The sequence below is a fragment of the Mytilus trossulus genome, chromosome 3 (assembly GCF_036588685.1).
Source record: "Mytilus trossulus isolate FHL-02 chromosome 3, PNRI_Mtr1.1.1.hap1, whole genome shotgun sequence".
NCBI classification, from domain to species: Eukaryota; Metazoa; Mollusca; class Bivalvia; order Mytilida; family Mytilidae; genus Mytilus; species Mytilus trossulus.
In genome coordinates this window covers 64868224-64884494 of record NC_086375.1, presented here as the reverse complement: position 1 = coordinate 64884494, position 16271 = coordinate 64868224, and the positions used below count along the sequence as shown (strand labels likewise).

The window sequence follows — 16271 nt, the reverse complement described above, 5'->3', positions numbered from 1 at the left end:
TATGATTTAAGAGCATAAGACAGGAGAATAAATCAATTTCAGAAATTAACAAGAGCTTCACTCAAGGAAAAAATTAAAAGATTTAAACTGTAATTTAAAATATATATAATACCAAACTGCAACACTTACTAAAACTGTTCCAATCTTATTATATGTTGTGCACTTTTTGTGCTGACATGAATAATCATTGATATAGTTATATTTATAAACTAACTGTTTACAATATTTTTTTAAATATTTAGGCTTTTCTACTTCAGGAAAAGATTACCTAAGCTGGATTTGGCAAAACCTTTAAGAATTTTGGTCGTCAATGCTCTTCAACTTCGTACTTTATTTGGCCTTTTTAACTTTTTTGAAATCGAGCGTCACTGATGAGTCTTTTTGTAGACGAAACGCGCGTTTGGCGTAAATACAAAATTGAGTCCTGGTATCTATGATGAGTTTATTGTGAAAATCAACAACATTTCTATTCTAATTTAAATGGCATTTCCTGATGATACAATTGAAACTGGTCGGATTTCAAAAGTGTCATGACTTAATGTTATGTTTGTGATTGTAAGATGATAGATACCTACAATATATTAATATACCAGTGAATAATAATAATACTAATAGTAATTTAAGATTTTGTTAATTAATGATACGGAAATAATCGTAGATTTGATACAATGTAGAAATTGAAACCAAATTTTGTTTGAAATATATTAGTTCTTTCAACAACATGACAAAAATATCATTAATTTTTTTAATTCGATATGTAAAAGTTGACTAAAAGGACTTAACGTTCTTTTTGCAGACTGCATTTATCATGGATGGAGATTACTAATGTTTTCTTTTTGTTTCAAATAATTTAAAAGCTTTTAAGTCGTAAAAAGAATTTCTCCATCAAAATTCAATTATATATAGTATTGACTAGCTCAGCATATGGCGCTTTATTTAGTTTTTTTATGCCCAACTTTGGAGTATTATATATATATGTTACTTTGTCTGTGCGTTCGTTCATCCGTCCTTCTGTCACGCTTCATGTTAATGTTTTTGGTTAAAGTATTTGGTCAGTATTGTTTTCAATGAAGTGGACGTCCAATCAACTTGTAACTTAGTACATATGTTCCCTATGACATGATTTTTTTAATTTTAATGCCACACTAAAGTTTTGCCCAAATTTTTACGGTCTACTGAACATATAAAATGAAAGTGTGGCAACCGTGTACTATGGACATTCATGATTGTCATAAGCTAAAAGGTAAAATCAATATACATTATATTATACCATACTTCATGTACGCATTTGAATAAAAGAATTAATCTACGGCAGACAATATTTCAAATTTTACCCTAATAATTTTGAAAAGAGAAAACACACGGACTGAGATTTCGAATACAACCGTTCGAACTTGTAATAAACAATTGTACAAAGGAAGAAATTATGAGAAATTTATTATATGTTATATTGTATTAAAATTCAGAAGCTTTGGTTGTGTTTACTTTTGTTTTTATGACAACAGTTCAAATAGTGTAAATCATTGAGTTTAACTTGATATCAATTATTTTCAGGCTATTAAGACCGGAAGTCCCATTTTCTTGCTGTTCATGTGTGCTGGCGGTATGTTAATGTGTAGTACGGTAAGCTGATTATTTAATGACAATTTTTTTCACTTACAGATGTCTTTGATTGAAACAAAATTGTCACATTATGCATTCATAGATATTCTCGGTTAACTATTCCTTAGTGGTATGTTATAGTGAAATGTATGAAACGTCGCACGCTACTGGTGTCACTTTGGTGAAATCACGGTCAAGACACATTCATCTTGTTAATTTTTAAACATAAAAAAAATATATTATAAAGTGTTGTATATCATTTTAAAGCTGTTAAACTCTTCTTTCAGATTATTGCAATTTTGTATATGTAACAGACCATTTACATTAATTAAACTCAATAAAACCTTTAGTTTGCTATATGATTTCCTTGTCCCGCGTTACTCTTTTAGTTTTGTGAAATTCTGAATACCGTAAAAACTATATAATTTTTTTTACCAAACGATATAAAAGTTTGTCTAGAACAAGCAATTTATTACTTGGCGATGACGTAATGTCGACTTTTCTCTTTCGAAAAGACGGAAAAATTAAAAAAAGGGATCAAGATGATACAAATTATGTGTCCCATGCACGAAAGGTTGCCGTAATTTTTTTTAAATTGTCCCAAAAAGGGAATTCCAGTGCAATCCCCATGACGAAAGTATATAATTAGTAATTTGTACAAAGATCACACTTTCGCCTCATGCAATAATCAGGATTTTTTTTTAACAAATTCTTTTTATTGGAGTTGATTACCAATGTCCGACATTTTGTCCCCTTCAAACTAAATTCAACGTAGGGATACGTTTTCTGTTTTTCATGATGTTTATTTAATACAGTGCCATTCGCTACATAAAAAAACATTATAATGGATAAAAGTACAAACAAATATCTCTATTTTGATATTAAATTCCCATAAATTAAATATAATATACGAGATATCGGATAAAACTGAAATGTCCGATACAATGTCCCCACATACGATTTTGACGTTTTTTAATAAAATATGCTTCTAACGTTCCGTCTATTTGTCATGCTTGCTGGTTTCACAGACGATTTGGAATACGGCTATTTTATTTTGTTGCTAAGAAAACTTTTTAAATTAATGTTTTATGTTGAAGCTCTACCGATTCATAAAGGAGGGGTGGGGAGAGATATTTTTTCGCGGAACTGAAGTTTTTTCCGGACTATAATAGTCGGATCCACTATAATACAAATTAATTGAAAAACAAACCAGCTATAATAATTGTTCCGGCTAATTCCCTTGCATATAAATTATTTGTGCTGAACTGCCATAGTCCTTTCGCCTTGACATTCTAGAGTGCAAAAATGAATGCATTTGCAGTGCATAGTTTATCCATAAAAAAAAAAGAAATCGATTGCGTTTATAATCAAAATGTATATAATTAAATGGTTTCAATTCAAGTTATTTTTTCTTCTTAATTTGTTAATAAAACTAAAGCTTAACATCTTTTTTGACTGTCCCTTTGGTGTCTTTCGTCCCTCTTTTATCTAAGAAAAAAAAATAATCCTTTCTTCGGAGTTTTTTTCCATCCTTTAAAACTTATTGTAAAAAGGCATCTGAACAACATGCATTCCAACGTTTTTATTTTGTCTTACGTCTTTGAGTGTGTCACGTTAGGTGACACCAGTATCGTGTGACGTTTCTTTGTATTATTGTTTTCCAGTTAATTTTGAAATGCAAAAGTACAAAGCGTGGAACAAACAAAATTAATGTTGAAAAGGATTTAAACACCAGCCGAGGCATCTACGACATTTTCTACAATAAAAATAAATCTTGCCATTAAAAAGTAAAATTACAAAAAAATAACTCCGAGGAAAAATCAATCGGAAAGTCCCTAATCAAATGGCAAAATCAAATGACTAAACACATCAAACAAGCAAAGTAGTTTTCCAAAACAAAATAACGCAAACATAATATACACTAAATATTCTGTTACTCGAGCTGCTTCTGTAGGTGTTGTTCCGTTATGTGTTAAATACACTGACTATGTATCTAAAACAGAAACGTGCTTGTGATGTACAAATTTATTAGCTAGGTACCTTAGATGAGCTTTTTGTCCAGTCAAATTCAATAATTTTAAGTTTTGCTATTCCTGGCTGAACATGCCTCGATCAACCTCTTCACGTGTCAACCTTCCCGAGGATTTTATGCGTACGTTATTCTATCAACCCTATTCAGAATTGAAAATAATGAGTGCATAAGTTTTCAATATAAATCTTCTTCTGAATACTAGTATTCATGATTTTTCGGTAAAACACTTTATGATAAATGTCTTGTTTCACATTTAAATCTAATACCTTCTGCAGCATACATAGCTTACTTCATTTATTTATTCTATACACTATTATGATAGAATTCTAAACATTAGCAAATTATATGCATGATATATCAATTTTCTTGAAAAATCTGTTCTATCACCAATGTTCTGTCTGATAAATTTCAATGAAAGTAACTAACTTTAATTTCATGTACATAACAAGTTCAAAGTTATTATAAAAACAACAACATAAAGCACGATGTGCAACTGTTAACAATTATTGATGTTATTTCAAATCATTACTCTTTGGTTGGAATTATCTCGTTTGAAAGGTCTGTACGAGAGGGTGAAATTCAAAATATTGTCTCCCGCTGAGCCATGATATGTAGTCAATTATCAACCTCGTATAAACCAATCAAAAACCTGACATTTTGACATGAAGTGTAATAAAACAAAATGAAATTTGGACAGTAGGACAAACACAGAATGTATGTTTTCTGTCAATGTTGTCTACCTTAATTTTATAAATATATAAGGAGGTGTCATTGTTTAAAATAAAATAAAATTGAGAATGGAAATAGGAAATGTGTCAAGGAGACACCAACCCAACCAAAGGACAGAAAACAGACGAAGACCATCAATGGGTCTTCAGCACAGCAATGAAATCAAGCTGTCCCTTAAATAAAATATGTACAAGTTCAGTTGTAATGGACGTCACACTAAACTCCAGATCATATTAATGAATTCAAAATAATTTGAAACTAAAAAATACTGTCAAAGGCCAGAGCCTCTTGACTTGAGACAGGTGCAAAAATGCGACGGGGTCAAAAATGTTCTGGTTATAGGAAACCACAACAACTAAAACCTTCATCGTCTTCCTTCATTTTAAAATTTCCTTCATGCATTCTATCTAATGAGTATACAGAGAAAATAATAGCTAATTTAAAAAATAATTTTTATGTTTGATCACGACTATTGTAGTGGAATCTCTTCCCACATATTAACATATATTTCCTTTTAAATTGAGTTTAATGAGTCTACTAAATTAGTTTGAAAGTGATTGTAAAATTTAGACAATCTTTAAACAATCCATTTTTTTCTAATCAGTATGACCTTCAAAATATTTCAAATTTGTAAGCTGATTTTGGTTTTCTTACTAATTAAAATGATAAAACTTTATTAATTTCTAATGAATAAAAAGATTTTGTGTACTAAAAGTATACTTAAAGTAAAATGCTAATGAGTTAAAAAAAAATTGAAAGACCAAAGAGACACTTAAGAAAAACAGACAATACCTTGATAAGTCAAAAGAAAAAAACGGTATACTTAGTTTAGAAAACTAATCACTAAGCAACACAAAACCAAATAAAAGAGGGACAAAAGATACCAAAGGAACAGTCAAACTCATAAGTCCAAAACAAACTGACAACGCCATGGCTAAAAATTAAAAGACAAAAAGACAAACAATAGTACACATGATACAACACGGAAAACTAAAGAATAAACAACAGGAACCCCAAACTGGGTATGATTTCAAGAGCGTAAGAAGATTTACAAAATATATATAATCGGGTACTTTTTTAGGAACCTTGATATCAAGAGATATTTATTTAACCACATCAAGCCAAGATATAAAGCAAGATAGCGCTGATGCAATTTTAGATCTGGGACGCAGTTTAAAGTAGGCTGGATTCGTTTCCTTGCCTTGCAGATTTATACCTGATTTATGTACATGTAATTGCAAGACTTAAAAAAACATCAGATTCAGTTTTAAGTATGCGCTGGTTTCATGTATTTGGTTTTGATGTTATATTTGTTATATTTGTTATTCTCGTGGTGTATTGTCTGTTGCTTGGTCCGTTTCTGTGTGCTGTTGCGTTTCGGTGTTGTGTCGTTGTTCTCCTCTTATATTTAATGCGTTTCCCTCGGTTTTGGTTTGTTGCCCCGATTTTGTTTTTTGTCCATGGATTTATGAGTTTTGAACAGCGGTATACTACTGTTGCCTTTATTTAAGTCCGGATACCGCGTAAACAGCGAAAAACACTTCACAAAATTTGCATTTTTGTAATGCCTGCATATACTGCTAGTTTATAGATTGAGGAATGACAAGGTACAATGTGTGTTGAATATAGTTTCATTTATTTAGGTAAAAGTAAAATCACAAAAATACTGAACTCCGAGAAATAAGTCTTATTAGGTACTCGACTAAATAAAGAATTACATTTAGAGTTGGTCAAGAAATTCTGTTTACAAAATGAAAAATGGAAAATTCTTTATGAATCAATTAATTCCGACGAAGCGCTTTTCTGGATTAACTTCATCAGGAACGCACAAAGCCAAACAATTTGAAGCCAATGATGTATAAGTATAGAAACATGAGAGGTGCTATATGATAGATATTAAAGGTACCAGGATTATAATTTAGTACGCCAGACCCGCGTTTCGTCTACATAAGACTCATCAGTGACGCTCATTTCAAAATATATGACCCAGATTGTATACACCGTTTTTACAGCATTATGGTCTTGCCCTGACAATGTTTTACGTAATTTTTCATTTATGACAGTTATTTTCTTTTCGTTTGTTGTGTTTGGGTTTTGATTTCGCCATTTGATCAGGTAATTTCCTTGGAGTTCGGTATTGTTGTTATCTTACTTTTCAGCACCAGGAATTGATCTAAATTTTGAATATTGCTGTTTAATAATGAGTTACAATCATGCTTGTTGTTTGTTCTGGTTGATGTAATAGGCAGATAAAAGATAGGTGACTTATTTATCTATATAGTTGTTGTTAATATGAACAGCTGCTAATTGATATTGGAGGACATAAACGACAAATTAATGTCATCTCTTTAATAAATAATATTCGTTCACACAAATAGGCACAATAATAATAAACTTGTGTTAATATATATAAATAATAGAATGAAAGAAGCATGATTTACTTGTGTATTTTCTATTTCTAAATATTTCGTACGGATCCCCAAAACAATCTTGTATAAACAAATATGCACGATTTTAAGGCGATGGTAAATGGGGTGATGTGGTATTGAATACTGTATAAGATATTTGATTATTTCTGATATACTTATTTGTTGATATGCATTGTGTTCAAATTTACCTTGAACTATTTTTTTCAGGGATTCTTTGCCTATCCAAAAGCTTTAGAATTTCTCTGCGTCATACAAATTTGGGTATTTCATATAGGTTTCAACTTTATGTATGGTGCATTAGTGGTTAAGACATGGAGGTATGTTAATATATTTTGCAAGACTTCTTTTTCTTTTATATTTTATATTTATTAAAAAATGATGAAATCCATCATTCACATTTCAAGAAAGACAATCTCAATAAAGAACATCAGACAAAAGAACTTTGTCTGCATTATTGATCTGTTGTACGCTATTTCAAGTTTTCCATTTTGCATCCTCCGAACGTAATAGCTTGACTTTATGGTCAATACTTTACACAATAGTCCAACCTTAAGTGGAAACGATTAATAGTAAAATATGACAATAATTTTATATTAACATGAATCATTAGTTGTCAAACATATTAACTTCATATATTTTCAGAATAGCTGTCATTTTCAGACCAACAAGTAAATTGCAGAGAATCAATTTACCGGACAAGGAACTCTTAAAGAGGTTTTTCCCAATGATGATATTTGTTAGTGTTTACCTTCTCGCCTGGTCGATAGCAGAGAAAGGGGAAACAGGAACCCTAGAAACTTCCAGTTTACTAAAATATGATGTTTGTTTGAGTAGTTACTGGCTTTATGCCATTCAATGTGGTAAGTGCAATTTAAACTGGAATGGTAAGTATGAGCGTCACTGATGAGTCTTATGTAGACGAAAAGCGCGTCTGGCGTACTAAATTATAATCGTGGTACCTTTGATAACTATTTGTCATCACTTAGCGTCATATTTCATCGACCCTTAAAGTTGTTTTAAGATATTATCCTCTGAAACAAACCGGTGTTGAAAAAAGGCATCAAGCTTATTTGTGGTGACTTTTTTTAGATTTTGTTTTTATCCATCTTGATCAAACGTCGAAGTCGCCCCCACTAGAAATATACTATATAATACAATGGAAAGTGTTGTTCAATATACTAAACCCTAACGGGAAGGATTGTGCCTGATATTCATATGATGAAAACAAAATCTTTCAATCAGTTTAATTGAAGTCTGGAGCTGGCATGTCAGTTAACTGCTAGTAGTCTGTTATTAGTGTTATGCTCTGGCCATTGGCATTATCTTATAAACTTAAACGTGTATTTTTCTTCATGTGTAATTTGTGACCCCCGTAACCCGTTCCACACTTCTCCATGCAGATGTCCCCGAGTACGCCTCGTATGGTATTTTTATGAGAGGAGTGGTTTACCTGTACTTAAACCTATCTATTTCCTCACTTCGTACATGCACATTTTTTTATGTAGAATAAAATGCGTATTCTAATGGTTTTTATTCGTATAACATGCCTCACATAAATCCCATTATGGCAAATTTTCAACATGTGGGTTCGAATACTACAGGAAGGTGTACTTGAATACTTTTGTAGCTTAACAATTTTCATCACACATTTGAAAAGTATGATTCTTCTATCCATTCAATTAGTTGTATGTTGTATGCTGCGGTTTCTATTTCAAGTCTTCAATCCTTGATTTACATATTTTGAGTGGTCAAAAGCTTCAATTTACAATATGTCAAATACAGTGCCATATAAGCATCCATTTTTATATTAAACTTGTTTTTTTTCTCTTTTAGCTGAAGTCTGTCTCCTTTTGGTTGGTGTATATATCTGTTACATGGTGAGAAAAGCACCAGGTCATTTCAACGAAAGTAAATATATTACATGGTCAATCTACAACGGAATCATACTAGGAAGTTTTCTGTTGATTCTTACGTAAGTTTGAAAATATTTTAAAACATTCATTACAAATTCGTGCCAGACTAGCATATTGTGGTAAATCTATATAAAAGATACAGGAATATGTGGTTTGCATGCCAATGAGACAACACTCCATCCAAGTTACATTTTATAAAGGTAAAGCATAGTAGGTCAAGATACGGTCTTCAACACTATACAACTGTAGAAGTTTTGAACCCTGGTTTAATGCAAGGCTTCATCCATTTTCTCCTTTTAAATTTGATTTTTCTATAACATATATATAAGTTATATAAGTAAGAAAACTTTGAAATTCTATTCTTTAATCTTCTTAACATTGATAGAATGATATTGTTTTTCTAATGCTACTATATTTTTTTCTTATCATTTCTAGACATTTAATTGGTCATTCATATGGACCAGATCTGCTGTATCTTTTACAAGGTTTACAGATTCAAGCATTTGTTACAATAACATTGACATTAATTTTCATTCCAAAGGTAAGCTTTCTTTCATTTGTCTAGTTGTGTAGTGGCATATTTTGATGGAGCATTACTGAACATTTTTCGAGCTTTATGCTTCTTTTTTTTTTTACAATAGATGGTCTTTTTGTATGATTTATATGTTCGTCTATATTCAGAATGGGGACCTCAAATCCGACGACCAGTATTTAAGATACGTGATGTTTAAACATTTCTCTGTAGAAATGTGTTAATGCTTACTATGGAAAGTCTGTTTGATAGCATGTAACATGAACAATCGTAGCCAAATCCGGTCTGATGATAGACGTTTTCCGAAACACGTGTGTTGAGAGAATGTTTGTCTTTGAACACCGGTATACTACTGTTGCCTTTATATTTTACCTTGGGCTTGTGACATGTACCATATAGTCTTTAATTTAATGAGTTTAAACTTACAAACTGATACTTTCTAAAATAATGAGATAAACAAAACTATTTTGCAACCTTGATTGCAAGTTTTTCTTGTATCCATTGTGAATACTTATTTCAAATGTATCCCAGTGTGTAAAGATTTATAACTAGATCTATGATTTTAATTTTCCTATTGACAAATAATCATGGCTGTATTGGAGGAATCTATAAATATCATTATGTTGCAATAAATGCAAAAAATATTTGACCAATTCGTTTGCAACTATGTTGGCAAGAAACCACGTTGCTTTATTCGTTGTATGCAACTTATGCAATGTAATTTACAAAGCGTGAATATACACGCCACAACATATGCAAACGCCATAGATTACAGTGCTATTGTTCATGCTGAGAAATGTGAAGTTGACAATTGAGAAGTTAAAATCATCACGTTTGAATTTATCAACTTTAAAGAAAGTATCACCTAATGAAGCAGACCTTCTGTTTTCGGTAGATTAATTGCAGTAGGGAATGTCATATATGTAATAGGTTTGTTGTAAACCACTTTCATTTACTGCGTGCCTGTACCATGGCCATGAATTTAACGAAAAACTTTTCAAAATATATCTATCTGCAAATGTTGTCATATTAAGAAGATATTGATTCGTCAATTTGTCTTCATGAAGTAAAAGTTTATTTACAAAAATTAAATTATCACGAATCAAACACAAAGGAAAATCTCAAATGCAGAAATAAAACAATGCAAACAGATATCTTTGATGAAAATCGCCAAAATGGCAATGTATTTTAGCATTAAACAAAAAGGAGGCTGTAAAGAGAACCAATGATACTCCCTAAATCTGTTATAATTAAAATCCATCTAAACTAGGATATTCAGAATAGTTCAACATCATATTATCCTCACGTAAATAGTCGGTTTTTATGCTAATCTTTTAATATTGGTAAATAAACTCATCATATATATTACATTGCAGGATTAAAATTTTATATTAACGCCAGACGGGTGTTTCGTATCCAAAAGACTCATCAGTGACGCTCGAATAAAAAAAATTTTAAAAGGCCAAATAATGTACGAAGTTGAAGAGCATTGAGGACCAAAAAATCCTAAAAGTGTTGCCAAATATAGCTACGTTAATCTATTCCTGAGGTAGAAAAGCCTTAGTATTTGAAAAATTCAAAGTTTTGTTAACAGTTAATTTATAATTATGAACTACTCTTTAAATATTGATAACCCATTTCCATTCTCAATTTTATTTCATCTATTTTAGTTATTAGCATTATACAAAAAAGAGGATGTTAAGAGAGCCAACGATACGTTCGCCACAGCATACGCCAGCAAGTATATCAGAACAAATAATATTGAAGGTGCCTCTACTAAGACAGTTGGTACACAGACGTATGAAAACGTAACACCAGACCCTAAGGTATGAAATAAAGGATAAGTTACTCATTAAAAGCAATGACTATTGGTTCACTTGTAATTAAAAAAAGGAGCAAGATAAATAAAAGGGGCTGTCTATTTCGTAGTAGTTTTTCATTTGATTGTGTTTTGGATTTGATTCTTATTTCACTTTCGGTTTATTTTTATCATGATTTGTTTTTCACAAATACCATACGATATCGAGTAATTAAAATTCAATTTTAACAGCTTTGAAGTCCTTCAATAGCCGATTTTATGAAAGTTTCGGGATAAAAATGTTCACCTTCCGTTAGCCTATTGCCACACACTTTTGTACATTTGAAACAGTTCTGTTTAAAATTACCCTTTCAAAGCTTTCTTCTTTGCTATTTAAAAGCCAGGATTTTGGATGTTCTATAGTTAATATAAAATGTACCGCTCTTATTTTTTTATTATCTAAAAAGAAAGTATCTATTTTTAAATCTGACATTTGCCGTACAAGTGTTAATCACATCAATTATCTAAAAATTGTTTAGAGCTTACATATCATTTCAATTGACCGCTATGCCAAATCTTCCTTTAAAGAATATAATGCAGTATCATTTACCATTTTAAAAAAAAGGCTTAATTAGCACAAGGTTAAACGATGACCATTACGTTGAAATGCAGATCGTATCGCAGAACCATCGTATCATTATCCAGTCAAAATATCCTCCAATATATATAAGAAGATGTGGGATGAGTGCCAATGAGACAACTCTCTCATCCAAGTATCAATTTGTAAAAGTAAACCATTATAGGTCTAAGTACGGTCTTTTGCACGGAGCATTGCCTCACACCAAAACAGCAAGCTACAAAGGGCAAAAACAAAAGACATGTGTAAAAACCGTTCAAACGGTAAAATCAACTGCCTAATACATATAAAAAACAAGAAACGAGAAACGATAAATACTTATGAACCAAATCAACAAACGACAACTACCTAACATCAGATTCCTGACTTTTAAACAGGTGTAGACAAATGCAGGGGCAAACCTTATATAAACAATAAAGTAACATCAAAAAGATACAATATGAAATAGCAATTCAAGTCTTTAAAGCGATTTCAAACATATATTTTATTGGTTCTCCATTAGTTATGTATTTTGTTGTAGTGGTCATTGTGGATTTCAGATTGGAATCTTAATCCAACTTTATGCATTTAATCAGTGAATCCAACATTTTAACTGCTTCATATTTTCTCGTAGAGTTTAATTCTAACTACTTTGTTTCATTTTATGGTAGTTTGTAGACCGACCAAAAAAATCATACGTTTTAATGATCCTCACATAAAGAAACCCTTAAGAAATACAACATAGTTTCTACAAATCCGTTACTAGATTTAAAAATACTGAAATGCAGAGCCAGATATGTAAATGTGATACCTTTTTATGGCAATTGAAAAATGAATATTAATAGATAGCAAAGTTTTAAAGCAGGTTCTTTCGACGAATTAACGTAGATATTTGAGATAGAAAAAGTTGCCGTTTAGAATCACTACCCCCATGATGGGCAATATGTTCCCAAAATTGAACGAAATAAGTAATGTTTATCATTATTCCTTCGCCATCTTAGTTGTTTAAAATAAAATTAACGAAGAGACAAATAGAAGCAAAGGAAATGAAAAGCGCACAATAACACTTTGGTCCAAATGATTTGAAAGGCATTGCTCAAACACAACATCTATTAAAGCATGCCATTCAGATTGAGCAGGATCAATGATATTGATTAAGATTATAACACAATTTTGACTACTGCACCCCTATTTGTGACATTTCGTTGTCAATATATCGGAATTTGATGTGACTTTCATACAAGTGAGAGGTTTAGCTAGTTGTAAACCCAGTTTTTATCCGCCATTTTCTACATAAGAAAATACCTAAACCTAGGCAGGAATATGACAGTTGTTATCTATTCGTTTGATGTGTTTCAGCTTTTGATTTTGCTATTTGATTGGGGACTTTCAGTTTTGAAGTTTCCTAGGAGTTCAGTATTTTTGTGATTTTACTTCTTGCTACCATTTTTTAATATTTGGATTACTTTAGTAGTAAAAAACAATGTGCTGTTTCTATTTTAGCTAAATCTTACTTCGAAAAAAAGATGTCGAGCATGGTTTGTGTTTGAGGTGATTTGCCTTCTTTATTAGACATCAAAAATTAGATATGTTACGTATGACCAATCACAGAACGAGTGATAACACTTTAAAATACTAGTACCAGGTTATGATTAAATTTGTAGAAGCAAGTCTCATATTATTGTTTCGAATCATAATATAGTTTTGTATGAGATACACTGTTCGAACTACAACGAAAGTTTTGTTTATTTCTATTCAATATTTTAAAATGATTTTGAAATATTTTTTTCCAGGAGAAAACATTTTGGACGTCACTTACCAAGATTTCTAATAACAGAGTAGAACCCATAGTCGACCATTTGTCTGTTCCAACAACACGATAACAAAGAAAGTGAAACGATAATAAAAATCCATCATACGTGGTTGACATCGAAAGTTGTCAAGTGGATAGAGTTGTTCCAGAGGGCTCATTGTCTGTGTTATAACCATGATGTAGTTTAACTCGTATCAGTGATACATTTAAATCACTTATATAAACCCATCTTAGTTTTACAACAAATGGTCCATATAAGCAATGAAAGGGTGTATGTCCATGAACATCTTGCCTAATTGTACCATGTTTAGTGTATGTGGTAAGTCAAGCTATGTATAGCTATGTAGGGAAAGTGTTCTTCGTTATTGTATGTGTCTCAGTTTGTTTGTCGATTTCTTCAAATCGTATGAATTGGGTGTAGCTGGTTGATACGGAAGCCGGTAAGGGCCATTCCAAAACACACGACATAGCATGCATCACTATGTCGTAATTTCGACATAACTTGTCGTTATTGCGACATCGTCATGTCGTAATTTCGACAAAAAATGTCGTTATAACGACATCGTTATATCGTTATTTCGACACAATATCTTTATTTTAAAAAACATTTGTCATAATTGATCAAACTTGATAAACGTGTGCACTATAAGGTCCTATTCAAGTGTTGTAACTTATAGGTTCCAATTAGTAAAAACTCATGACCGCCAAGGGACTTTAAAAATGTTTTAAAATGTTCTCAATAGATATAGGAAGATGTGGTGTGAGTGCCAATGAGACAACTCTCCATCCAAATAACAATTTAAAAATTAAACCATTATAGGTTAAAGTACGGCCTTCAACACGGAGCCTTGGCTCACATCGAACAACAAGCTATAAAGGGCCCCAAAATTACTAGTGTAAAACCATTCAAACGGGAAAACCAACGGTCTAATCTATATAAACAAAACGAGAAACGAGAAACACGTATATATTACATAAACAAACGACAACTACTGTACATCAGATTCCTGACTTAGGACAGGTGCAAACATTTCAAGAACACTTAAATGACTGAGTTTAAACTTAGTATAAATATACATTGTGTACCTAGTATCTGCGGTCTTTAAAAAGAGCTGTTGCGTTTGACATGATCCGAAGTTAAATATTGCCACCAGTGAGGACAAAGTTTGTATCAAAACCCTATTGTAGACATATTCATTTTCATATTAATTACGACTTAGTTTTTTCTTAATGGCCCTTATCGGCTTCCGTAGGTTGATGTGTTTTCTTTACTGTGCTATATTTTTGACATTCCTGTAATTCATTTTTTATGTACTAGTAATATTATGTTTCTAAATTTGTATCAAATATATAAATTCAAGACAACGAATTTAAAGTTTATAACAACTGATATTTCAACTGAAAACTTCAAAAAAATACAACCATAATATTATAAAGGATAAAGGGGCTTCCAAATACATAATAAAGGTCACTACGCTCTTACAATTTTAGGTAAGCAGTAAAAGTTGCACTTTCCTTTATTTTTCTATCCGCATTGTAAATTTGAATTCGTATGATTCTTCTTTTTCAAGCTAAAATATTGTCTTGTGGGTGGTTAAACTCGGGGTATAAAGTGAGATTTTACCCCTTTATTATGGAAACCCTAAAAAGCCCTGTGTTTCGAAAGACTTTAAAGAGAAAATATCCGTATTTTTACACAATTAAATTTTTAAAAATTTCTTTACAATTTATATTTTCCAAATTATGGAACTTTATGCGACTGAAAGTGAGAGGTTTAGACAGCTATAAAACATTTTTTACGTAATAAAATGCATGTAATAAGTCAGGATTACGTCAGTCGTTTGATGTGTTTGAGCTTCCAAATTTGCCATTTGCTTAGGAGCATTCAGTTTAGAATTTCTCTTTGAGTATGGTATAATTGTTATTTTACTCTTTGATTAATCCATAGTTTTTACATCTTTATTCTATAAGTCAGATCATCTCCTCATCAAAAAGCCCAATGTTTCAGCTCAGTCAACTATAACAAATAACATAATATTCAATTTAATTGCACAAAGAGTGCTTGCTAATATATCATAGTTGCATTTTCGGATTGAGGCATATTAGGGATATTGGTTCATAATAAAAACATTAGTTGTGGGTTTTTTCCAAGATATTCATGTATGATCGTCTTCGAGTACTCTCATATCTGTTCCTAGTGTCTTTTTGTTGTCGGGATGTACAAGTACCCGGCTACGTTCACTTGTATTTTTGTCTTTCTGATGAGTAAAGCCTTTTTCAACTGATTTTTATAGTTCGATCTTATGTTGTAAGTTGTTATACCCACGGTGGGTATGGTTGTCCTGCGAGAGAACGTACTGTGCTGGTGATTTGGTCCTGACGGGTGCTGGTGGGTCCTGATTCTGTGCTGGTGGGTTTGTTTACATTGTATCAGAACGGCAATAAAACGACTGTTTTGTTGCTTAATTTTTCTCTGATATGTCATAAGTACCATGCAAAGTATATTACAACAATATTATATTGCAAAAGTCGTGCAAGTTCGTTAAACGGAATTGTCCTGACGCTGTGCTGGTGATAAGAAAAACGGTCCTGGTTCTGTGCTCCTATGTCCTGGTTCTGTGCTTTTATATTTTAGTTAAGAGTGGCATATATTCAAGATCATTGATACTGTACTGTTATTGATTTATTAGCTGTTGTCTGCTTTCTTGAAATTGACATTGTTGTGAATCTGTTTACTGTTATTATTTGAGAAAAAATACCCCTATTTTTTAATTTTTTTTTCAAACTAACTGTAATCTTATTTATTG

The 16271-nt window shown here is 31.5% G+C and overlaps 1 protein-coding gene across 1 annotated transcript in view; it reads left to right on the top strand.

Moving 5' to 3' along the window:
- LOC134709640 (metabotropic glycine receptor-like) overlaps positions 1–14175 on the top strand; it is a 39396-nt gene extending 25221 nt beyond the window's left edge. The window contains exons 6-12 of the mRNA XM_063569791.1: positions 1555–1623; positions 7000–7109; positions 7435–7652; positions 8626–8764; positions 9141–9246; positions 10908–11063; positions 13445–14175. Of these exons, the coding sequence (XP_063425861.1) occupies positions 1555–1623; positions 7000–7109; positions 7435–7652; positions 8626–8764; positions 9141–9246; positions 10908–11063; positions 13445–13534 (888 nt within the window). The 3' untranslated portion in view covers positions 13535–14175. The remainder of the gene's footprint in view (positions 1–1554; positions 1624–6999; positions 7110–7434; positions 7653–8625; positions 8765–9140; positions 9247–10907; positions 11064–13444) is intronic.
- The last annotated feature ends 2096 nt before the right edge of the window (positions 14176–16271 follow it).